The 27,383-nt window shown below is 38.4% G+C and overlaps 1 protein-coding gene across 4 annotated transcripts in view; it reads right to left on the reverse strand.

Annotated features, from left to right (window-relative positions):
* Positions 1-27,383, reverse strand: part of TRPM1 (transient receptor potential cation channel subfamily M member 1) — a 142,761-nt gene that overhangs the window by 73,833 nt on the left and 41,545 nt on the right. For all 4 annotated transcript variants that reach the window (XM_054214828.1, XM_054214827.1, XM_054214826.1 and 1 more), the window contains exon 4: positions 16,880-16,987. In XM_054214828.1, the coding sequence (XP_054070803.1) occupies positions 16,880-16,882 (3 nt within the window). In that variant the 5' untranslated portion in view covers positions 16,883-16,987. The remainder of the gene's footprint in view (positions 1-16,879; positions 16,988-27,383) is intronic.

The following is a 27,383-nucleotide window of genomic DNA, read 5'->3' on the forward strand; positions in this document are numbered from 1 at the left end:
AACAGGCCATTTATCCAACAGAGGCTTAACGAAATAATGGGCATTCAGATAGCAGTTTCTTGATGCATGCTCTAATGATAATTTTTGTTAATAACTGTATAAATGTAGTTTAATTTAAACTATAACAATCTTGCTACACATCCCAGCGTAGCACAATTAAAACAGCAATGTAAAAGCACTGCAGTTGGTGAAAAAAAGTCATGTCTGCTGCATATAGCCAACACCAAAAGATAATGTGCAATTTTAAACACTGCTTAAGGTTAAGCCCACAAAGTAGTTCTATGAAATTAGCTTTGAATGTTGTATAACTTTTTTCTAGAAAGCCTGGAATCACCTGTCCTTTAGAACGATTAGGACACATGAACTGGGGGCCTGTCAATACTCCTGGCACTGGGATTAGGTAGTTCTGATCACTGAAAGCTTCAACCGTAAACAGTCTCTCTCATTCAAGCTGCATCTGTTTTTCTGCATCTGTTTCTCTACATATTGTTCCAGAAAGCAACTTGAACATAGCTTCATCGTTTTGTGCACAGGAATTAAATACGTTTACAGCACAGTTTTCAAGTCCTTTTCAACTCATATTTTATCTAGCATTTCTGCAACGACAACGCAGGTGACAGAAAACTTTTACTAGCTATATTTTCATTGTAAATTACTCAAATCTGCTCTAAATTAACTTGTATCCTAGCAAGACAGTAAAATGCATTTGATGTTTTGTGTGCCTGTGCATAGAGAACAAAAGCACTTATCCGTTTCAACACTTTGAAGAGCAGTAATGAGAATTTTCACACTGATATGTATAAACTAATGAAAATGTAATACTAGTAGAATATTTTACCTTATCAACATGAAAATTATTTGAAAATCAAAGCGAAGTGACTTGACCAAGCTAAATACATCCTCCAGTCTTCATTCCATGAAAATTTCATAGCTTCTGTTCTCCTTTCAGAGAAAAAATTCAAGATGACAGCCAGATTTACTCACTTGCCCTTGTTCTTGATTCAAGCATAGTTTGCTAATGAACTAGATGCATAAGATTAACAGAGGTTAGCGTGGACAATTTCACACTATTTTCTACCAAATAAAGTATGAAGCTTTTCAGTTTTCTAAACGCTCAGTCAGGTGCCCGAACACAAGTATCTGGCACCAATTCAGATGCATGGTGTATCAAAGACATCCTCCCAGGACTAGCATCCCACAGGTTCTCATGAAGACCTTCCCAGCAGCTAGAAGCCAGAGAGGATGGAAAACAGCACTAAATGCTTAAGTTCAGGTATCTCAATTGTGCACTTGTGCATTCCTCCTAATAATGCTCAGTTACATAAACTAAAGAGAACATGTCTCTCCCTTACTGCTAGGAAAAATAACTTCAGAACATTATAACTTAAATTAAAAATTATTTACAAATCCTACTGAGTGACACAGGTCCTACCTGTGTCAGAATGTGACCTGAATGTCAGAATGTTCAGAAGTTGTATTAGTGGTTTTATTTATTATAAGTACTAAAGCTTTATCAATAGCAAAACGTTAATACCATAGGATTTATTACGGGCGAGGCAAGTAATGATTAAAATTAACTAGGCCATAGACTGCAGTTGGACACTAATGATAAATGCATTGGACCAGCCAGTTTTAACAAGCCAGCTATTTCCCTTCCAATTATTTCCTGAATACGATACACAACTGCAACACTAATCCAGAGCTCCCGGAAGGCAGACACCCTCCTGGCTCTGCTCCTCAGGCTGACTCTCAGCGTGGGTTCATATTTCCAAAGGCCCAGAGAGATCAGAACCCATATATACTTAAGACTAAATCTCCATTCAGAACCCACCTCAGCTGCTCACATCCCTCAGTAGTCAAGCAGGTAACGAGAGGCAAGATAAAGTGCTTGTGTGCATGTGGGGGGAAACCAAAATAAAAAAAATACTTTCAGATGAGATTAGTGTGGTACAGAGCCTGGGCGACCCTGGGCTCCCCAGACATATGGTTTATCAGAAGGAGATCTATATGCACCAACTACTTAACAGCAGAGCTACCATTAAAGAAGAGTAAGAAGTACTGTCACTTGATGTCAAGGTCCTCCTGAGAAGGTGGAGAAATTTCTCTAGAAAATTTAACTATTCTGAAGACAGAAGGCTGATAGAAGAATTGGGGATTCTCTAGGATGAAAGACAATGCTAAACAGCTAGACTTACTAATGTTTGGTGAAGGCATGTCATGTCACATCATGTCAGTGTTTCAACAGAGCTAGTAATTTAGGAAAATAAACTGGCTTTTCACCTTTTAAGCCTTCTGTTCAAACCTAGGCCTGACATGAACACGTCTGATGTACTTCAGGGAATAAGAAGAATAAGGATTTTTTAAGGAAGGCTCAACAAAATTGTAAAGTGAACTAGAACTAAATATCAAAACAGGTACAAAATTCAACAGCAAAATTAAAAGATGTTCAACTCGGGATACTAAGTATCAGGTTAAAGAAATCTTACCCAAACATAAAAGACTGTTTTCCAAAACTAATGAGCTCAAGCTGGCTTCCATGCTTTCATACAACTTGCAGCTAAGCTGTAGAACTCCTTTGTTAAGGATGCCGTGGAAACCAAAAGGCAGTAACATAATTTCACTCTTGTCCATACAATCCCTACCTTAAGTATCACTGCACAGGAGCAAACTCTGAAGGAGAATAACTACATCTTCCCCCCAATTCCTACAGCACTCTCTCAACTGTGCTGTTACAGCACCGGGCAGCACAGATTTACGGTCTGACACAGCGCAGCTGCTCTTATATTCTCATGCCTTACCTCTAAATTTAATAGGACATTAATTGGAAAAAGCTTGTCAGCTCATGAGCAGTACATCTAATTCCCACCTGGATTTTCAATCTTCAGTTTTATGAGCAAATTCATCATTGAAAAATATTTAGGGGACTCAAACCTCAGTAAAACCTAGGTAAATGATTAGGTGATTAAGATGTAATTTCAAAACAGCACACCCTGGGCTATGAGCACTGATCTAGGTAATCACATGCTAATTAAATCTTCTTGAAAAGCTTTGGAATTTACCGTTTGGTCCTCAGTTCCAAAATGACAAGGATTTTGCTTTTGTAAAAATATAAAAATCACTACCAACAATGTAGAACTGGACAAAGATATTTACTACTTAATGTGAACATCAAGACAAAAACCTAATGCATTCCTCTTCACCTGCCTGTCTCTGTAAAACACATTAATAAATAAACCAATATAGAAGTTAATGATTTACTGCTGAATTATATTCAGAATAGTGTTGAGTACTGTGTATCAGAAACAAGAGAGGATGAACCCTTGAACAACTTTTTTCTCCCCTTTTTTGTGAAAAAAGATTTGTAATACATGACCTGTGACAGAAAAATTGGGAAGGAGGGAAAATAAAGTCAACTAGGAACTCTGGAAATAAAAAAGGAAAAACATTTCAATGTCTATTCTGTTAAAAAAATGACAAACAGTACATTTAGCAGAGCTTAGTAACCACTGCTTGCTTTCCCCTGGTAGAGGCTTAAGCCATTCTGCTATTAATCACATGAAAGTAGATATTAAGGAATATTAATCCATACCAGCTGCTACATCTTTTACTGTGCTATTATTAGAGATTAATCTTTATAGAACAAGGCTGCCTTTTCATGTCATTTCCAAGAGGACATCATACAAAGCTGATACTGTTTTACAACACATCTTCATAACGGTGTTGAACAAAGCAGCAGATAATGACTACATGGAGAAATTACATTCAACTTCATCCTTCAAATCTAAGGCACTTATGTTTAGAAGAAACACTGTCACTGTTGACTAGTTAATTTTTATTGTGACTGTAAAAAAACCACTTTTATAGCTTGCTGTTTACATGAAAAGAAAAAGGATAGTCTGTTATGGAAAGTTCAATGCTATGTAATTTCCTGGTTTTAGTAGCAGGTAATGAATGCAGTTAAAAACATCTAATACGATCTAGTTGATGGAGCCTTAATGAGGAATACTTAGGATTGTGACAGAAGTTTAACAAAACAGGATCAACACTGTGAACACAGTATTTTCTAATGAAGTATAAAAACCCTGTTAGGCGAGACATGTTTTTAGAGGACCAGTTGCTTTTACTGTTGGATACACTTCACAGACGACTGTATCTTCAGACTCTAGAGAAACCAAACTCTTACAGAAACTCACATGTTGGTGGAACGCTAGTTTGGAAAAAAAAAAAAAAAAATCACAAAAAGTATCACACTGTTCCAAAAAAGTAAAATTACTGGCAGAAAAGGCCAGCATTATCCATTAAAGATTATGAGATTACCCTTTAAAATAAGCTTCTAATCAGCTTCTTGAGTTTTGGATGAGACTGTACCAGCTGCACTGGGGAAATCAGTTGTCATAGTTACAGAAAATCTACATTCTCTATACATGCAGTCTCCTCATTTTGTTAAATGCAGAATTCTTCTCTAATTATGTTGCAATAATTCTTCAGGGTACCTTTGTTTTTTACTCATTTGAACTTCAGATTAATTTTACGGATTTAGTTGAGGGTTGTGTGATTCACTGTGTTCTCCCACCCTTCCTTGCAATTAGCATAGCATCTCCTCAGCAGCCGCTGCCCTTTCACTCATCTCAAATCTGCAAAACTCCTTCAGTGGCTACCTTGCCTCAGTCTGCCCATGTTCTGCCTGGGCAACTTGATCCACCTCAGCTAACTCCCTCCACAGCACTGCCTGAACCTGCCTCTGCCTTTGACAATCCAGCATGTACCACTGCCTCTCACAGCCTCTGCTACCTGTCTTTAATCCTCCTCACCCTCATCTTCATCTGCTGATGAACCAGCTCTTATTTATATAACATTGGGTTTGATGCCTTTTCCTCTCCTCTCATCTCCTCCCAAATAAGTACCTTAAACTTCTGCTATTTCACTCTCCTCTTCATGCCACTTCCCAGGACAAAGTGGCTTTCCCATTCCACCCTGCTAATGCCTGTCTACAGGCATTAGCCTGTCCGAATGGGAGAGGTGCCCACTTCCAATGCCTAATGTCAATAATTTGTCTGCTAACAACTGCCAAGAGTATAGTGCAGAGAGAGGTACTCACACCACAAAAGATAATGTACATATTAGGAGGTAAAACTGGGGTCCAAATATATGCCTTTAAGCAGTTTATTTAAATTGACAGGGTTTGTTTTTTTTTTTTCTTGTTTCTTCCCTTCTAGCTCTGAAATCATAAGGGGTAAAATATGAGATCAACCACTTTTACCATTAATTAGGAGTCAGTTAGCCAGTTTTGTAACAGATACGAATCTATGTAAAATCCTTCCATTCAACCTTTATACACCTCTGCCACCCAGCTGTGAAAAGCTGTTGCAGCAAATCCTTGAAGCTATATACATCATGAATGTACTTTAACAATCCTCTATTACATTTCTCTTTCTTTTATGTATGACTTTGAAAAACATCAGTTCATCTCTTCTTGGGTAATTCAAATCTATTTAGAATTTTGGGTGGTATTTACTCAATTTTCCTGAAAACTTGGAAAAGCTATAAAAATAGAAGTAAAATGTGCCCTCACACCTTCTCACGACATGGAAGTTTGCTGTATTCTAGGAATGAATGGCTTTCTTCTCCGTGATCTTTGCTAATGTTTGTCGAGTTTCCCTTTCACCGCTTGTCTGGATTTTGACTCTCCATTTCCAGTCCTTTGGATAGCCATGGTTTGGCTTATTTTCCGTTTTTCAAAGTGAGTATCTTTATCGCAGGCATCTACACCAAGAGAAAACTGATGTCTGGCAACCCTGAGGAGGGTTTGCATGAGCAATTCCTACATCACAGATTAGTTAATTGGAGGCCTGAAGGGGAGAAATAGGATCAGGGTTTTTCCCTACTCAGACCTGCGTCAGGCTTGTTTGCAGACCTTCAGTGGAGAGAGGCTGGTAAGTGAGAACTGGAAGAGATGCAGCATGAAACAAGCATCTGTGGCAGGTTTTTTTGAATGAGACTAGGAGTAATTGGTATTGGGAAACAGGCAGCGAAGCACAGTTACGAAAGACATAGATGCAGGCCAATCCTGTGGTTGCCAGAGTGAATATGAGCAGCTGGACAGAATAGCATCACATTGCTGAGAAGTAAAAAAATATTATTCCATAATTCACAAGGTGATTCTGACACTCAGTACATGACATGAGTTCTGAGGAAGGATTTTGTTCTCTCCATGTCTGCTCCAGTGCTGCTCACGGTTTCAACATTATCACAGGCCCAAGTCAAGCATTAGGGAATATTTCAAATATACCATCCCTTAAAACTGAAGGCTCTGCTCACACACAACATGAAAAAGGACAGTTCTCCTGCTGTTCCCTTTGTCAGCTTCATCTTTTTCTAACTCTACAGAATCTTGGTACTAAATCCATGCTTTCACTGATATGGCTAGCACAAGAGTCCAGAAATGCTTCCTATTTACGCCTGCAATTACAAGCTGCAAACCTGCACTGGCGCAGGAATTTTATCTAGACAAAACCCCCTCTCTCCTTCTGGCCCTAGAATCCTGTAATAGGTTATTAAGCTGCTGCATTTCAGTGGCACCTCTGTATACATGATTTGTATGCTGTTCAAATTTATAAAGGGGACGAAGGGTGTCAGATATGTACATGACTTATGTGTTGGGCACCAGGCCAAGCCTACCATGACACTTGCAACTCATAATACATGTACTTATCCTGCTGGACAGTCGGCACTTGGTGTAAATGGTGGGGTTTATGCAGTATTTGCCCAGACATACAGATGTTCTATGAGATATACGCATATTCCTTGTAAGTAACAGCTATCATCAGTTTTAAAAATTTGCCAAACATTTGGACTCAAACGCACCAAGAATGTCACAAAGCTCCCACAAAACTCATGATATTCTTATTGCTGGAAGCCATCATGATATAGCACTTGTACCTAGGCAGCATTTTGGTTAGAGGGACATGAGGCTTTAAGAGCTACACAGTGCAAGAATTCTTGTCTCTGATTACACCCTACCTTGAACAGTAAGCTTCCATGCCTTTGTGGTAACTCTCCCTTCATGCTACAGATCACATGTTATTTGCCGTATGCACACACCATCTGCTCCTGTTGGATGTCTGCAGTGTACTGACTTGTAGGGAAGGGGCTTACTGCAATGCCGCATGCCTAGCTATGCCGGGTGACTCATACCTGCAGAATATAGACTCAATATAGAATATAGACTTATGAACAATTCCTGACAACAAAGAGATTCCGGAAAGCCATACCTTACAATGTCTGTCTTGAGAAGAAACTTACAGAATCTCAAGAAAAGAGCCATTTAGTTCTACATTTCAAATTTGATAAATCCTCTACTATACTGATGTTCTTTCTTTGGATGATGTGACACAGCAAACCAAAAGCCCTATAATTCACTTGGCCAATTGTGCATCCTGCTTAGGGGGTGAAAGGATTTATTTCCAATTCCTATTCAGATCAGCTGGTACTCTCTAACACATACTCTATTACAGACTGTTCTTCACAATGCTCTTATCCAGTTTGTTGAAGGACATTATAATACCGAATCAACACTAAACTGGTTCAGTGTTGATTCAGCATTAATTCAGCAAGGCAGTTCAGTAAAAGAGCCAGTAGAACGCTCTTTGTAAAACAGTATACATAAGTAGAAAAGATTTGTCAAAACTGGACAAGTTTATGTATTCAAATATATACTCAACTCATTTTTTGTTATCTTTTAAGAATGCAGTTACAGTCCTGATTCATCTGTGATAGTCACAGATTATTCTAATTTGACATTCCCTTCTTTCATTAAACAAGAATACAGGCCTGCTGCAAACTCTTAAGTTTGGGAGTCTGCACCTGAGATCACAAGCTGCTAAATACAGTTCTTATTTGTTTGAAAAGGGGCAACAGATAACCTGTTGGCCTCTTCTCCAGGCACAAGTCTGCCTCTATTTTTCTTTAGGGCCATGACAGTTTGATTATTACCCCAATATTTTTTCAGCATTAAGGAAGATACAGAAGCTACTCTGCTGTACTTAGAGAGAAATAAATTATTATACCTAAGTTACTTTCTCATTTCCATCACTCAACTGACTCCTGAAACTGGAAAAAACACAGCAGTGTTATCTCGTGAGCTGGCACTGAGACAATGGCCAAAATGCTTGCACAAAGGGAATTTCTTAATCAGAGCAAAAAATTTTTTTTTGGGGAAAAAAAAAAATAAATTTGAAACTCTCAAAAGGAATTTCTATGAAAATTATTTCATTGTTATCAAGTGATCTATCTAATCGTAACAGTAATATTAACCAGTTGCAGGTAATTGTTCCAAATAAACCCATGAGCTAACCTTTTATAAACCATCAAAAGGTATGGTAATTTGAAGGAAATCACAACTTCTTGACCAATAGTTTAGGAGCAGAAACTAAATTCAACCCATTAATCTTTTCTTCCCTGTTCCAAGTATAATATTAACATAAGCAAGCACACAAAGCATACAATTTAAGACAACTTCAAGGGATTTTATACTAATTTTCAAGCTTCATTAACAAATGGTAAGACAGAACAGAACAGTGACTTAAAGAGGAGACAAAATCATTTTTCTGTCTAAAAGATAACCTTTTTGTGATCTAAGAGAATGTATTCATTCTTTCCCCTCTTTTTGCTGGTTTGGTTGGTCATTTACAAAACACAGAGCAAGTTATTTGCCTTAGTCTGAAGGTCTAATGATCTTTTCACCGTTGTAATCCATGAAAGCTTTTCTAATGAAGCACTGGGTAATACTGTACTACCTTAAAAAAAATTAAAAAGATCCATTATACTTTCTATAGTAGTGCTGTTGAGATTTTCAAAGCTGTCTAATGTATTTAAGATAAAATATTCTTTAAAATATTTTTTAATATTCTAAAAAATTAATTTCTTTAGACATTACTGTTATTTCTTGCACCACATTTGATAGCCAGGAAGAAGACAGTGATGTGAGCAATACAGCAATTAGAAACATATTAGTGTCTCTATAAAAGCTTAAGTCTGAGCATCTGGAAGGCTTATACTGAGTATATCCTTATACAGATAACCGCAGAGAATTTACAAGCATAGAATCATAAGCAAACAGAAGAATCATGTAGAGAAAAGCTGTTAAAATAAAATGGTCTTCTCTTCAGAGGAACAGAAAATGAGTGATAGTAGGTACATCTTAAAGACATTTAGATCAAGTCAACAGAGATAATAAGCAGAGATGAAAGCACTGTTTAGTACTACAAAAGTAATTTGAAGTAATTCCCATTAGTGGGAATGACAGAGCAGTGATGTACATCCAGATAAGATGCTTCCTTTTTTAATAAACTGAGATGTTTACAAGAAACAAAACCAAAACACAGATGTAAGTGTGCAGACACACAAGCATATGCCTTTTCTTAAACACTATGCATTTCACATTTCATTTACAGCATTCTCTGTTTAGGTAGAGAATAAAGCCTTTAATTTCAAAGCAGGTAGCAACAGGTGTTTTTGTAAAACTGCTCAAGAAGTAAAATGTCATCTTCCTCTAGAGCACTGCTGTCAAAATCAGGGGAATACATGGGAGAGCTAAGTAGAGAAGAGAGCTGAGGAGAAATACTTGGCCATTTTAATTACTCTTGCTGTTCAGCACCACTGCAGTAAAAATTGTGAGTCAAAATCACAGACCAGGACCACACACTGTTACACAATCCTCAGAAAAAGGTCTGTGAGAGTGGTAAGAGGGAAAAAATTATTTAAAGAGTGGTAGGTGAAATTTTCATTATAAATCTCTATGCTTAGCTCCATCGCATGGCTTTAACCATTTCCCGTCTAGATTTTCCAGATGTATCCCAAAACACCACACCCCTACAGAATACTCACAGTCAAGACTACTTTCAACCCCTGTTTTCAGCTGTATCATTAGCAAAAGTTTATATTCAGTACAAAACAGTCTTAAGCATAACAGTGCCCAGTTTTCCTGCTTCAAGGATGTCCTGACTTCCAGAGACGATCACTTCCACTTGCCTGGGTGCTGACAGTGTGCTATTAACCCCAGTGAGCCAACCAACATGATTTCTCAGTAACACTCCCAGCCTACACATAAGCCTAAAAATCTATTTGTTTAATCAACACTGGAAATAATGTTTTTCTCATGAGAGGTAAAATTCTTGTTCCCAAAATAAACATTAAAGCAAATAACCACCAAAGAATTACGAAGACTAAAATAGACAAACCATGAAGGGAATTTACAGCTTTTAGAAAACAACGTTTTTTTTATAATCAAATGTTGCTAAGAAAAACAAAATCCGTACTATGTTCCTTCTACCTTCACTTGACCAGTCTTTCCTGTGGGATAAGAATAAACAATTTTTATCTGGGTATTTTACTCTGACTGTATTCCATTCAGGAAGTAAAATTCTATATGCTTTGCAGCATCAAGTTAGGCCTGGGGACATTTTAAAAAAAAAAGTGCTGACTGCACCTGGGGTATTATGGCTGTATTATGGATTTACTATTCTGATTTGTCATGCTTAAGTGAGCCTAGATATATAAAACAACATTTTAGAGGGGAAATCCTTCTCTTTAATTTCCTTTATCATTGTTTCTCTGTATTATTCAATAAATAAGTTAATACTACCAGCCTATGAAACTACTGCTTATCTTTGAAAAGCCATTTGGTTGACAAAGCAAGCAATACACAGCTGTTCATTAAATGGAAGCATCTTCGAGGACGGTCTGGTTTTTCACACTGTTTGGATGCAGACACGAGGCACCTAAGAAGCAACTGTGCAAGGTAATGGGAGAAGTTACACAAAGTGACACTGCTGCTAAGTATTAGCTGACATTTCGGTATGCCACTTTGCTTCATACCTTTGGGGCCTTCTGTTTTTCTTTTAAGTGTTTAGACTTGGCTCTGTTTCTAATTCCAGTTGAGCTGGCATCTAAGTAATCCTAAACTGAAGTTAGTCTATATTTGTTCCAAATTAATTTATCAGTCTATGGACAAAAGATGTATTTAAAGTCACTTCACAGCTGAAAACTGTGTTAAGAAACACATTCTTAATAATTTACAATAGGAAAGCTTATAACAACAACAGTGTGAGCTTATAGATTATAAAGCAATCACCTCATGTTTTCTTTCTCTCCCCTTGTCTTTCTCATTCATATACTGAACAGCACACAATCTAACCACAAACTGTATTTCTCATAGAATCTGGCTGTCATAGATGTTCAGTGAATCACATAATCTTTTATACATCCTATCAATGAATCTGGCATGAACACTAGGCATGAACAGTTATTGAAATATGATTTTGACTATGGATAGGAACAATTACAGGCTAGCCGTGTTTGGTGACAGTTAACCCAAAGATCCTTAAGAGAGTGTGCTTGTGAAAGAACTTGCATAATAGGAGTAAGATGCATTGCCAGAACCAGTGCAATGAACATGACTGATACATCTGAGACTTAAAAGAGCACAGAGGGAAAGAGGATTGTTCTCATTTATAACGGTACCAGCTATTTAAAAAAAAAAGGAAAGAAAAGTGGCAAACAGTGTCTCCAGCTGTTTCCCTCAGACTGTACTATTTGGGTAATTGCAGACTTACCTTTTGTGAGCCAGATGCTGAGCCCTTAAATGAGGTGCGTTTGAAGGAGCCACTCATCCTCCGTAAGGAACCTGTGAACTTTCCTCCTCTTCCTTTCTTAACACCCTGGCCCTTACCCTCCATAAGGGACCTTGTACCCCAGCACCAAAGAAAACTCTGATTTTACTCACGAAGTCTGAGCAGGATTTTTCCTGAAGCCAACAACCATTAACTTACAGCTTAAATAAAAAGAGACACAGATGCATAAACCAAAATCCAAGCCAAATAATGAGACCCCTGTGCTGATACGCACGCTGTCACAAGCGTTACCAGCCAGCCAGACAAGTAGAAAAACAAGGCAATATACTGATACAAACTGCTGTCCCCCTCCCTCTTCTCTGTTGACTCTATAATCAGGCTTAATGCACGCAGATTCTGCAAGCTATGGTTTTTAATGGACAGAGATTTAATAAATGGTGATTGAAGGTAAATCTACTTTAGAAGCAGCAGCCCAAAAGGTTTTTATTCGTGCAAAGCACAGGGCAGTCAGATGGAAATGATTTTGGTATCAGTAGAAAGGCATATGAAAAGAGCAGATGGTCCTCAGCAGAGTATAGGTTAGAGACCTGGTGGAATTCTACAGGATAACTGCTGATGGTGAGTGTGCTTACAGCAGGTCTTGGGAGGAGGGACAAGGTTTTAAAAGCACACAACCCATAAGATCAAAAGGTAGATTCCAAGTAATTGGAATAGGGGTTGTGGCAAATAAGGTTATGAGTTATTATTAATATCTCAATCTATTTTGTACTATTCTGCCTAAATATACAGAGTGAAAGTGAAAGGAGGCAGTTAGGAGAGAATAAACAATAAGGAAGACGCAAGGTGCTTTAAAAAAACAACAAAATTGTTATCTACTAGGAAATACCTAGTTGGCTCAAGAAAACTTGCCTTCTCAGACATAAGCCAGGAATCTGTTAAACAGCCTGGCTTAGAAAAGAAAATGGATGAGAGCACAGAGAAACTAGAGATACATTTCAGAAACATACACAGGGACTGCTGATTTGCAACTGTGAGGTTAAGTCAGAAACACCACTAACTTACAGGATTTAGTTATCCAGTCATACTTTTTACTTATTATTTACTTTTTTTTAGGTTCATCCCTTTGTCCCTCAATAAAGATGGAGTGGGTGCCTGCTTGCAGCTCGTTAGAGGAGGCACATAAAATCATGTTGAAAACTTAAACCAAAACAGAAGAGAAGTGGAAGAGGCTGATAGACGGAGATGCACCTATTTTGTCATTCTGGTCAGCACAGCCATAATGAAAAAAATGAAATTTCCCCGGCTGGCAAGGATAAGTAGCTGACAACTTATGACATAGTTAAAGTTGTGTTGGAAAATGGGAGAGTGAAACTTCCATGCTCTGCAGGAGAATCACTTCTATTATATTAGTGCAAACAGTCTGTGGGATCAGGTTAATGGAATGTAGAGAGGAGGGCATGGACACTAAAGGGTGACAAAAAGAGGTCTTCATTTCTAATCACTCATCAGACCTAGGCAAAACCAAGGAAGTAAAATTAGCACTTTTGACAAGACTTTCGACAGCAGCTGTTGTATGATATTAAGACATGGCTCGGCTTAAGTGAACAAGGGTGAGGTAGAAGCTGGCAAATGGAATATAAAAATCCGGCAAGAACAGTAAACGTGAGCATGGACAGAATAATCTTAAAGGGAGTTGTGATCAGACAAGATACTTTACAAGTTCCATGTACACCTGCTCTCCAGAAGAGTCTCTTCATTATATCTCATCAGTTAGCAGCAGAACACTGCAATTACTGCATGGTCTTCTGTACTGTGTCACTGAGTTAGTTGCAAGAAGATAAAATATCTGTGTCAAAAACTACCCTGTTGTGAGTTTAAAATGTTGCAATTTTTGAAACAAAACAAATCACTTATACCAGAGCTTGATTTGCTCAATCCTGCCTTTTTTATCTATAAGAGTCATCACTACATTCTGGGACATCCTCTCAAATGGTGGTAGCTATTACAGCAGTCACTTCTGTCGACACTGACAGATTTAATGAGCTGAGAATACATCCTCCTGATCTAGCATCTTATTTGATAATTATGAGAAAAGCTGAAAGACATTCAGATAATAGCATATGTGAAACACTTTTGTTTTATATTGCAGTTTAAACGAATCCAACATGAATGCTGTGAAGGAAGAAAAAAAAAAAATACTCAATACTCCATTACACAGTTCCTCGGCCACAACATGTGCCTGAATGTGATGAACGGAACAGAGGCGCATCCTACCCGCTATTTGCGATGCCACCTCACAAAGAGAGCACAACTCCCTGAAGTGTTGTTGGGCTGCACTACTCAGAAGGGATGACTAATAGTACTTTGGTAAAGGAAAAAAATGGGGACATGCTTTTCAGAAAGCAGAAGTTCAGAATACGAACCTGTTCTCCAAGACACAATGTAGAATGTGAATAAGGAATTCATTAACTCGGTCCTTTTGGATCTATGATTCTAAGACTTTTGTCTGAGCTCCCTGAAACTGTTTTTGGTATATTTTAAGGACCGCATAAGGATAGCTGCAGGTGTTTCAGCCTACAGAAAAATCTAAAATGGACTAAATTGCTTTTACTGTTTGTGGTCAGAGCTATTTATGACATCACATCAGAGATGTCTGATGTCAATTTAAAAAAAAAAAAAAAAGCTTTGATCTATAGTCCACCATGTTAGCTGAAACGTTTCCACTCACTTCAGTGGTCAAACTAAATATGGAAAGCAGTAGGGCATAATCCAATGAACCTTATTTACACAGACCGACTGGGGTAAGATAGGCTTATACCTGTCTAAACAATTAAAATGCACGTACAGTTAGGCTTTCCTTCACTTTGCATTTAATTTGAGTATTAAACTAAACATGGGCTTCTTTCACAGTCAATGGATTATAAAACAAAAACTAAAAGCACTTTTTCTTCTTTTTAATGGGACATCTTAAAGAATATTTTCTCTAAAAAAAGTACGTTGGTGTCCTTTGACATTTCTGATACAATAAGAAAATTTAAACAGTCATGTGTTTAACTAAAAAAAGCCCCTACATTCTATTAAGAGTATTAATTAATTAGGCTAAGAACAGGAGCTGCCTGGTATTGTGCTCGGTGCTGCATAAATGCTTTTCCAAAAAGGCTTATTGCAAGATAGTCAGAATTAGTTATGTTGTGCTTACTACCAAAACATCTAGACAAGCGTCCCCACAACCAAATCCACCTTCCACTTCAACAGGAATTTTCCTGCATAGGGACACAAGCATCCGCCAGGATTGTCTGAGATCGCTATGGTGCTGCAAACTATTATAATTTTGAAGTCTTTCAACTCTTCAGAAACCCACCTGCTATTCTGTTACTTCCGGGATAAACCTGCTACTCTCCCAAACTGAAAACAAATGGAAATGTCCAAATTACTCCTAAAGATGACTTAATCCTATTAATCCATTTATGTACTCTCTACAAGTTTGCTAGCTTCAGAAAGACAGTTCAGTTATTTAATGTATTTTTAGCTTTTGAAAACCTAGCCTCTTCCAAACTGCTTTTCTCTCACTGTAGTGCATATAAAAAGCTGCAGGAAATCAAACTAAGATGTCATAGTTGTGCACAATAGCCTTCAAGCAGATGGCAGAAGGCCTATCTGAAATGAGCTGGAGCAGAATGAAACTGGATAACGTCTTATAGTCAAGGTAAAGGAAAGAAGCAAGAAGTTTCCTGACTACTGATGAAGTGCTTTGCTTTCCAAATCAGACAATTTTGCAGCAGTAGATTCACTTTTGAAAGAACAACATGAAACCAAAACTGTAAGTACAAATGCTCCTCATTCTAGAGTGTTGCATACTTCAAACTGTAAAACAAAAATGTTTAACATTTTAAGAACTACTACTCTTTGGTGATACTGGCTTCTCAGTGGTCTAACGGTATTGCACTTGCCTTTTCTCATTTCCTCCCACTGAACGTTTTCCAGCTTTCTCCACCCCAACACTTACACATTCAGATGCACTGGTCATGAATCATTGCACATCACAGCAGCAGTACATTTCTTTTGTCATGAACAGAAATCTATGAAACAACTGCTAGGTCTTATTATTAGCCAAGAGAAACAAAATGCTCCACTACAACACCATAGTCCATTATAAACTCTACTGCTTTTAGAAAAAAAGCCACCACCTTCTTCCCCTAAGATTTTTATAGTTTTCTTCCCTGTCTTTATGAAGAACTAAAGAATTAGGTTCTAAATTTTTCCTTGTTATTTTGAGTTCTTCCCCATCTGTGATACAAGTACTTTCAAATTTGTAACACTTAAAAACAAGGATAAGAAAGGATAGAGGGAGGAAGGGAGGGAGAATCCAATGACAATAAATACAGCATTTATCAACATAAATGTGGTAATACTCCACAGTGGGGTACAATAACTTAGTACCAAACTAGAAAGAAAGGTGTGGAGGACCAGAAGACAAGACAGACACTGGGAGATCAAAAATAGTACAAACATCAAGTAACTTGTTTTATCACAAGCTCTACTACAACTAGTGCCATTCAGCTTCCAGATCACTTTCTCTTTTTTTTTCCTTTTTAAGCAAAAACTATGTTTGGACAGTTAATGACATTAAGTGCAGATTAAAGAGCTGGTTTTACACATTATATTCAGGGATATAACTTCTGGACTTACTATTAACGTGAATGAGACCTAAACGATGTGTAAGTTTACAGAGTTATGAGGAGGAACAGAAATCAAACCAGCCAAACAAAAACCTCCAAAGCTCTATGTCCATACAGATAAGGGAAAAAAATTCAGAAGTTTTACATTTTCAAGGTCTGAAGAAGCTCGAACACTTCATGAAATCATAACTTTTTTCCCTGGCGGTATGATAATTGCATTTCTTATTTGCAAAAAAAAAAAAAAAAGCTTTATAATTTTGCAGTGCAGAGCTTGACATCTATCTTAGGTGGGAACAGCTGCAACTCAAATAATGACGAACATTTGGAGAATTTTACACCATTTTTACAGAACTCTATTTAAAACTTCCTGTGCACAAAAAACCTGGCAGCGGGAGCACCATGTCTTCAGTTCGCTCTGACAGTTCACACTTCAGTTACACACTGCAGTACGCTATTGTTTTATCTCAGTTAAAGGTCTTAGCCATTACGTACTCCGACAGTTCTTGATTGTTTAGTTTCTACCCCTGCAATGAAGCGTAGACAGAATATTGTTCAGTGCTGGTTACCTACCATGACAATGACCACACTGTAGGTCACTGGGGACTGCTGTCTGTTGGGCAAAGAAAGTTGACTTCTTTTTCTGTAGACTACATATCCTCAAAGCAATGCTGTAGTAACCTAGGCAAAAGCATATTTGGATTAAAAACTTAACAGTTTACACAACAAAATGCAGAGAGCATGTAACTGGCAGGTGACATCTATAGAAAAGAAGTCCCATTTAGTCAATTCCACACTTAAAAGACTCAGAGGAAGATTGTAGGCCACTTTGTGGTACTTTTTCTTCAGCATTGTCTGTTTATCCATTCCAAGAGTCTCTGTTATTTAGCAGCTGTCTGTCCTGTTTCTCCTTCATTTGCAAGAAAAAAAAAAGGCAGTTTTTAAGTGAAATTAAGCAGATTATGAGACATGGACAGAACAAAAAAGGTAAAGAAATAACCTTTGCTTGTTCCAGTAGGCCTGTAAATTGGTGCCTGTGTTACTACCCTCACATATTAGAAATAGTCTGTACTGATCATATGAACAACAAAACACATGCCAGTCATCTTATTTCCATAACCTGCCTAGGGAGTAGAACCTGCAAAAACCCACCAGGTCTCTTTGCCACCTCACCCTTGGGGAAAGACTCAGATTCCCTATATTTGTAGAGTCATAAAAAAAAATAAGTTGGAATGCCATTTGAAGATCACCTAGTCTGACCTCCTGTTCATAGGAGAGCCAACCTATAAGTTGGATCAAGTGGTTCAGGGCTTTGTCCAGCTGAATGCTGAAAACCTCCAAGGACAGTGTTTCCAGTCCTCTGGGCGACCTGCTCCAGTACTCAACCATTCCCCACTGTGAGGAATTTTTTCCTTATGTCCCTTTGGAATTTCCCTTGCTGCAACTTACAGCCCTTGTTTCTTCCTTTTGCACCCCTGAGAAGAATCTGGCTCTATCTTCTCTGTAGCACTCTGCAGCACGCTGTGGAAAACTGCAACTAAATTCCTCCTTAGCCTTCTCCTCTCCAGGCTGAACATACCCAGCTCTTCTAGTCCATCTTTACAACAGGTGCTTCCAATCATCCTGATCACCTCCCACCAAGACATTTTTCAATCTCTCTCCTGTACTGAGGGGCTCCGAAAACGAAGACAGTACTCCAGATACAATCTCATGAGTGCCAAACAGAGGGAATAAACATTTCCCTCTTCCTAAAACAGCACAATACATAGCCTTCATCACTAGAACGGCACACCCCTGGCTCATCTTCAATTTGCTGTTCACCAGGATTCCAGGTGCTACTAATGGGTGGGCTTTGCATTTGCCTTAGTAAAATTTTATTAAGTTTGTGTTGGTCAATTCTTCCAGCTTGCTCCAGCTCTTGGTATGGCTGTGAATTTCCTATGGGTGCACTCTATCCCATTTTCCAGGATATTGAAGGTGTTGCACTCTATCATCCCCTTCTTACCTACAAAGACATACTCAAAGAAAAAGAAATGAAAAAACCATGTGTTCGTCTCAGTAGTTTAGAATTACTGTGCTGAACTGAAGTGCAGCAGGATAACTTGGAGCCTGAATTTGTAATGTCGGGCATCTTACATCCTGCTATCTTAAAACATCATCCTTAGAGACATCAAAAGAACCGTTTTACAACAGACAGAAGTCCATTTAACTGCAGGCTGAGCCAGCTGAAGACTTCTTGCACAGACAGGGCTAGTTGTCAGCTGTTTAACAGTTGTCCATGTGGCTACATCATCACTAGTACCGACAGTGGAGCAGCCTGTGGCTGGATGGGCTTACTTGAACATAACAGAATACCACGAGTTTTTCTCTTGCAGCTCTGTGGCTCCTTTCCCCTCAGTAGCCTCCAAAGTACATTAAAGGCTGCTCATACAAGCAGAGAGCTAGTTTTCAGAGGGCTTGGAAGGACACTGGGACACATAGCAATTTAAAGCATAAACAGCTTCCACCCAAGTGATTTGGTGTGTTACGTTAGAAGTGGAAATGAAGAACACCTTATGTCACAGAAAATGGTGTTGGGAAAGCATTTTACAGGCAAATTTGTCCAGCACTGCATCTTTGACATCCATGTGCTTTCAAATAATACTACAAGAAGATCTAGTTACTATTAGCAGTGACTTCATATCTGATTAATAAACCTAAATGAGTTACTTGGTTTTTTTCTCTGGTTTGAAACTACCTGGGATGGAAGAAATATGATGGCTTGAGGACAGCACAAAATACTACGTGAATTCACCCGTTCCTGCCCGATATACACTGTATTAAACTTAGACTGTATTGCCTAGAACTTAGTAGCTATTTCTATAGCACTTTCCGTCTTAAGATTCAAATGACTTGAACATTAAAAACCTAAACTTCAATACTCTTGGGAAGCAAGGAAGGATTCCCATCTCTAACAAATAGGGGAGCAGCTGAGGTACAGGAAAGCTGAATTACTTGTTTATATCTGTGTGATGTAAAAAATAAGAAGGACCTCCAGGTGTGACACATCACCTTTTTTTGGGGCTGGGTTTTTGTTCCCCCACCACCACCACCCACCCATGTATCACTGATGGCAGTGTTGATTACCAGGAGAACACCAGTCACAGCTCCCAGCTTGACTAGATTGCACATTACCTTATCCATTAATTACACATGTACTGGTAGTTGTGGATATGCACCACAAGTCAGGAAGGCATTAGATAATGCCTTCCATGAAAAGCATAACAGACCCATACTTTGTATATCAATATTATTTTCTGTGTGAGCTCTCTTTTTTTTTCTATAAATATTGCACAGATAACCAATAACAAAAATCCAACCCATTATTTTACAGATAAGGAACAGTATAATTGGCTAAAGGTTCAAATATTGATAAGAAACTCACTAATTTTGATTGTTCAAGCTCAGACAGCTCCTGACATAATTCTGAAAAATGCTGAACAAGCAACTTCTCCAATAATAGCAAATGGGAGCACCCATTCCTTCAATTAAGATTCTTGTTGCCTCAAATGACTTTCTGGAAAGTGAAGCAGATAAAGACCCTTATCCAGCATATAAGACTATCTAAATTAATCTCAGTGGACATTTGTGAGGATCCAGACTATGGTTAATGGGTATTTTTGAAAATTCAGGCTTCGATGCATGCCACATCCCCATGTACAGTAATTTACTTCACATGCAAATTGCCTACTAATATAATTAGAGAGCTAGTGTCATCTTACTGCTGTTGTCAAAGAGGTGGAGCCAAAAACAGGACAGTGGATCCCATCATATGTCCAATTTCCAACCGAGCTGAAAGAGCTAAGGGCACATTTAGAATCAGCCTGGGAGCACTAGGACCAGTCTCTTCCTTGTCTCTTCCTAGGATTCTGCAAAGAGCTAGGTCTGCCAAGCTAAGGAAAGGGAAAAAAACCCTGATTTGTTGACTTCTGTTTCTTTAAAACATAGGGAAGGAAAACCTGAATTCTAAAAATGGGACTGTGAAGACAATAACTGCTTTAGGGACACTAAGCAAACAGGGACAATAAGCAAAGCTCTTTTAAAAGAAAAGCAGTGGTTCAGCTTGAACACTGAATTTGAATGCTAAGTTACTACAGATATTTCAGGTCTTTACTTAGCATAAATCTGTTTTACCTGCACAAAGCCTAAAACACTGGCTGTAGTGTTTCACTCTTGGTTTTGTTGTTTAGAATGGCAACGTTTCATTACTCTGGACTTTTATGAAAGCAAAATAATTATTGTTTCAGCTCCACTAGTGAGCCAAAGATCGAATGTACTGTGGAGTTTTCAAATTGTTTTGTGGGGAAAAGATAATTTAAAATTATTTCTCCAGCTCTATTTATTGCTTCAACTTTCATATGAATAGCTACAGAATAGTACCAAGACAGTGGAAAGAACCTTACTCTCCACAACGCTTGGTTCTATGGGCTTGTGCACTTAGCTACTAAACTGGTACCAAGGTTCCAAATAATTTGCATAAGGAGTATGGGTATTTTGCCAGGAACTGCTGTCTTCAAAATGTACCATGTGATTTCAGAGAGTCAGTTCAGATCAGGAAACGGAGCTAATAAATCCCTATCTCAGAAAGGCAGCTGTGGTTTATAACAATTTTGTCTTTTTGTCTCTCTCTTTATGCAAACTTTCTAAAACCAGCAGTATTTATTTTGAAGTTTATTAAAACACAGCTATTGTGAAACATTTCAGTTTTGATAAACCAATACTTTTTGACTGAAACCTGTTTCACTCATCAGTTCTCTAATCTGCTACATAAATAAAGCATTTCCATATTGAAATAAGAAATGGAGATAGATCCTCCTTTGAATAAATTTGTTCAAGTTACTGGGCAGATATTGGAAATTTGAGGTTTCAGGGTTTAATGCAAGTATTAGCAGAACTAAACCCAGGCTCAGTTAGTTTCTCGTGAATCTGAAAATGTAGCACCACTAGTGGAACTGATTAACCATCTTCCATTAAAAAAACCAAACAGATTTATGATGCAATATTTTGTTATTGCTGTGCAGAAGAAATAAAAAAGCAAAATCTGAGTTTCCATAAAAGCAACATTTTCAGCAAAACTACTGTTTTAGTTTTGTGAGGAAAATAAGAATGTTTCCAAAAAAGGTTTCAAAAAATATGGAAGCTACTTCTATGGAGAAAAAAGGTTGTACTTACAAACAGTATTTCTCTGGCCAAGGGCATAACTAGTGAGTTAAAAACCCATCTAGGTGAACAACAAATGGACAGTTCATGGGCTCTTGTTCACTGTAAGAAGCAAAGCAATTTGCTATTTTATTTGTCTTCAAAGTCCAATTCAACACAATATTAAGTTGTCCATGACAGATACTGATGGAAACAGATGACAAACGCCACCAGATCTTGGATAGCAACCTAATGTGCAAAATTATACAGCATGAATTACAACTGGAAATAACTGAATTGCTATAACAGGAGTAAAAACCTCCTCCCTCTCCTATGTGTAGAATTCACCTCTGTAATTGATGAATTCAGGACCTGTATCTGCCCGGTTACTTTGAAAGAAGCACAGGTAACCTCTCATCCTTGGACTAGGTGAATTTCTAGTCCCCTTGCCTTTAGCGGTATGCAAAGAATTAAAGAGAATAAGCTTGGAAGAGGATTATGAAAACCTGAATTCAGTCCAGCAGTTCAGAGAATACAGCCCACGCAGAGCTGGAGATCCTCAGTAATTGGTATGGAACAACGTAAGTGTGCCAGCAGCTCAGTCATATTGTCCTATGTTACTCAGGATACAAAGCTGAGTCTTTAAAAACATTCTAGTATTTCACGTCTACTTTAAGGATAATGACAACAAATTAATTACAATGATGTTCATGCAGTCTCAGCACACTTACAAGTAACCTTCCTTTTAGATAGATAGAAAACCAGCACTATTTCCAGTCCTCACAGTCACAGTAATGCAATACATTAGATGACAGAAAGGATTACAATGCACTTTATGTTATTATTTTAACAGACCAGCTTTGCTGCAACCTTCTCCGTTTTCTGTGCATCATCAACCCTGAGCAAGGACTTCTCACTGGACTCAGATTTGTCTATGTGACAAAGCACCTACTTGTAGTGAATTAAAATACCTATTAGCCTAGACCGACAAATGATAAAAAGTACTAAGAGAGTATTCACCCCTGGATTACCATTACAATCAGTTTGCCTGAGTAATCAGGTCAAGCTTTTTCTTCATTTTCCCTGAAAGCACTCTGTTTGTACTCAAACAATGAGTATATGCCTTTAAACATTTCCTGTCAAATACAGTTTGAAATGTCTTTCTCCTATGCCTAAAATGTGGCTGAAACTGTCTGTACATTAATACAGTTCCTTTTGCTCTGTAATAAAAATGGAATGCTATTCCTGTTCTTGCAACAGCAAACTGCAGCTAGAGGGGAGCAGGAAAAGTCCATTGTGCTGAGCAGACTGGGAAGATGCTGGGGGCCTTGTGGGTGTGAGCAGGGTGACCCTAGATCCAAAATGGAAAAAGAGACTCTTTTCAGAAGTAGAACCACTGCCACTGATGGTGGCCCCCCACTGAAAATGAGATTCATGCCAGGTGACTTTAGTGTATACTGGATAAACAGAGACAGCAATCAGCTTCAGCCTCACAACCTTGAAAGCGAAGGGGATTTGACATAGATTTCAATGAGAATAGGATCTCATGACAGTAACAAGAGTTTTCTTTTTAATTTCAGCTGAACAAAAAATTGTCATCGTTTCAGTATACCACTTTTTTCACTTTTTTACTGTGGTCTTAAACAAAGCTAGTTAAATAAATCCAGATCATTTCCATATCTACCAGCAACTAAAATAAAGGCTGAAAGAATGTCTCTTATTTAGCTAATAACAGAGGACTTGAAAGGATAGTGAAGAAAAAGAGAAGAGATGAGGAATTAAATCATAAACAAGTAATTTAAATACAAGTAAGCATTAAAGCCTTGAACCTGCACCACTACATACTAGCCCACAAAACACCACTGACCTGAGAACTGAAAGACTGAGCCTGTAACTCTGGAAGGAGGTAGCTTATTCCTGCTTCCCACCACAAGACATCATCTACAACTGGTGATAAAAGCCTCTTGGGTAAAGGAAGGTCTGAGCAGCAGGTGCGGTGGAGCTCTGCTCATATTCCACATACTTAATAATAATAATGAAACAAGCCTTCCTACTGTCCTCCATCATTCCCGATGAAGCAACTGCTTCTTGTTGCAAGATAACAATTGCTCAGTTCTAAAAAGGGGGAAGGACAGACTGCCATTAGATCCTTTGTTAATGTACCCGTTCTCTTATTCATAGCGTTGAGTCCTGTTGTGAAACTCCAAAAACATAGTTACTGGTGCCACATCCATTTGGTACCTTAAATGGCAATTACTTCTTACCTCCATCATTTGGCAACTTGGTTCTCAGTCACAATTAACACTTTTTTTAGCATCACCGGCTCCATCTGGTGGATATTCTGCAGTATATATTTCCTTAAGGGAAAGAACAGGATTTTCTAATATGGTTTTGTTTGTCCTCCCGTTAGAAATATAAGCATTAAAATCTCTAATATTTAATTTCTTTTACATTATATTAGCATGTGGGAAAGGTTACATATGCTGAAATATCCACCTTTATTTGCAATTAGTTGCCCAGGAGAGGTTTAAAAACCTCTTTGTAAAAAAAGGAATTTAATTGGCCAGTGACCTTTCCTAAACCATAAAGTACCGGTATTGTACATAATCATGTCAGCTCTAATAGTGAAAATTGCTTTTCAAATGAGGAAAATAAATAAAATGCATAAAATAAATTTGGACTGGTTAGTAATGATGGCAACTGTAACCTAGGGAAGATCTAGAAATGTGCATATGCAATACATTTTGATGCAAGAACAAGACAACAAGACAACATGAAGTATGAGTTAGCTGCAAAATAAAAGTAAACGTAAAGTGTAGAACAAGTTTAGAAGTAAAGTAAGAACTGAGAATCAGATAATCTCTCCCTGGCCCTGGTTTTCTATGGGATCACGTGCAAGTCACCCTATATCTTTCATGCCTTGATTTCTCAAAGACTCCTAATTCCCTGATATTTGTGAAATCATTTGGAGTCCTCAGACAGATGCAATTATGATTATTATCTGCAAAGTGCCTGAGCAAACAATCCCCGCATTTTCACAAGAACATTCTCAACTGCATTGACAAGCCCACAGTTCTTCGCAGTAATGAGTTCAAAAATTTTGCAAGATGTTCAAAGTACTTTGCCAACATTAATGAAACTTACCAAAAGGGAAGAAAGAGAAACCTCAGCTGACCTTTCAGGGGTCAGCCACACAAACCAAACATCTCATTTCAGAGTTCACGCATCACCAGAAGTAAAAAAAACAAAGGAGGAAAAATAAAAATATAATAGCATTGATCCTCCTTCTCTGCATTACAAACTCTAGCACTTAAAGGTCTCTCTTTTGGTTAAATTTACCTGTCACAGATGATGCAGTCAGGAAACACAGCTCTGTAATCTAGCACACATCAGCGAGCAATGAATCAGCATCTCCTACATGGTCTTGTCTGGCAGAGCTTAGCACCTCTCAGGGTATTGCTGGTCCCTATTTATTCTCATTGCTTAACTCACTGAGTCCTGTGACATTTCAACGCGTTTTAGCGTTCTGCTGGCTTTTTTTTTCTGATTGTAGTGTTTTACCTTGTGTTGACAGGTATTTGTTAAGAAAAGAAATGTGCATCAAAGCAGTGAAACCTAATTAAATTGAGGGAGATTTTAAGAAGCCAATTAGAGGAAAATTCATTGTTGTCATCTGCCTACCAAGCTCTAGATAAAAATGCAATTGTGCTTTTTGTTGACAATCTATGTAGAAGAATCAGGCAAACCAGTGATGTTTTTATTGACTTCCCGGGGATTGCCAACAGGAGTTGCTGCAATGCTCATGCTAGAGAAAGACAACACCGCGCGCTCTTACTCACAGACTGTCAGGAGCACCTCATCCCTTTTATTATCTGCTGATTATGACATTAGCTCCAGTTCACGCTCAATTGTGAGATACACCAAGTTAAACATTAGAAACAAAAAGTTTCTGGGCAGCTACAGATCACTGCTCTACCAGCAACATCTAGACCTAACAGCCACCAGCCTGCCATGCCCTCTTATGGCGAGAGGCAAATGAAAGTTGATGCGACAGACCCATTACCCATATCTCTGTCCAGAAGCAACTATGCAGAGAATTCACACCTTTACCGGCCCCTTCAGTTACAGGTTCTCCATGTCTGCTAGGAATATTTGTCACAGTAATACATTCCAGCTGACCAACTCGTGCCACATCGATCTCCAGCAATCTGACTGATGATGGTAGATTTTCTTTGCTACTTCCTAAATTTCAACAGGTGACATTGATAAGGGGATATACATAATGGAGCGAGGACTTCTCTTTTCTCCTCTTTCATGGCCAATCTCCTAACATTTTTGTAGTTGGGCTCACATGAGTTAGCCACCTCTCTCTCCTAGCTATAAAGTCTCAACAAAAACTGCTCCAAAACACGTTATGCTAGAATCAAATGAGCAAAGCAAGACAATCACAAACTACAGTTCCACCTGACCTTGCAGTAATAGGATCACATCAAGATTAATCTATGTCATAGATTAAGCCCACTGAAGTCAACTAATCTTTCTGCAGTCAGCTAAGACTATACGTTTACTCACTAAGCTGGGAAGAACTCAGAGTGTAAAATGCGTATCTGCTGGAATAGACCACCTAGACTGCAGCTACATGAACGTTTAGCACACTTATTGCTGCACCACTGACCTTAAGGTGGCTTCAGAAAGGAAAAGCTCTTTAAACAGGTTTTTGAACTATATTGTGTGATTGATGAAAAATAAGTATATACAAGTCAGTAGAGCACTGTTATACTAAAAGGCTCTTACAGAGTCTACTAATTCACATTTGGGCAGTCAACTTTTTGTCTGAGCAAAGCAGCGCAGACAGCTTCCAGAAGAGAGAAATCCTGCACTTCAGCACAAAGATGCCTTGCAGGCAGCAGGACAGCCTTCCTTGGGCTGGCAGAGAACTATTCCATCCAGACTGCAAGCAACAGGATGCTCTGAGCTGTGGCAGCTCTGAGAAGGAACAACATAACCACTGTGCTTCTCTGCCCATGAATACAGCAGCTGGTGACTCTGCTTACCTGCAAATGTACTAACCCACTTCTGTCCTGCCATCGGTCCCTTTGCATGGTGATCACCAGAGTGCCACACTACAAAAACGGGCATTTGTTCCCTGCTGAGTACCATCAAAATACTACTAGTAATGGCATTTGTCCACCTGCATCTGGGGAATAAGGTGCATCTGGGGGTATTTTCTTCCTCATAGGAAGATCCTTTCTAGTGCATACATCACACTTCTCTAGAAAATGTATTTACCAGTCTGCACATCTTTCAGAGCTGTCCATTCTGCCATCTCAGCCCAGGCCGTTCACAATCCTTTTGTATGCTTCTTTCTCTCCTTCACCTCTATTATTTAAAATGTATTCCAGGATCTCTATTTTTAATTTTCATCAAAATATCAACATCTGACTGAAAAAGGGCGAGTGGGGGAATTAACAGAGAAATAAGACATGTTTTAGCAGTGTTTTGTCACGTGCCTTTGGTTTTCTACTCATGGGAACAATCACAGCCCAGTGTCTCCAGATAACATGGCTAACAGTTGTACCTGTGAAAACACAAGAACCAAGATGCTGAGCTGACATCAAAGATACCATTTTACTGAAGGAACAATATAAGTGGCACTAAAACCAGGCTGTGTGAACCTCTGGACAGTCACCACTGCAGAAGCACCAGAACAGCAAGGTCCCTGTACAAGAGAATAACTGCCTGTCTCTGGGTCACCATCATACTACTGCTGCCTAACTTACCAACCTGGTCTATTTTGATACTTGCTTTTTAAAGAGCTCCTGGCTCAACAGAGATAAAAGTGTAAAATTTAAAACTAACATATCCCCTTACTGCTTGCAAACATACATATACATATATC

This window comes from Rissa tridactyla, chromosome 9 (genome assembly GCF_028500815.1).
Source record: "Rissa tridactyla isolate bRisTri1 chromosome 9, bRisTri1.patW.cur.20221130, whole genome shotgun sequence".
NCBI classification, from domain to species: domain Eukaryota; kingdom Metazoa; phylum Chordata; class Aves; order Charadriiformes; family Laridae; genus Rissa; species Rissa tridactyla.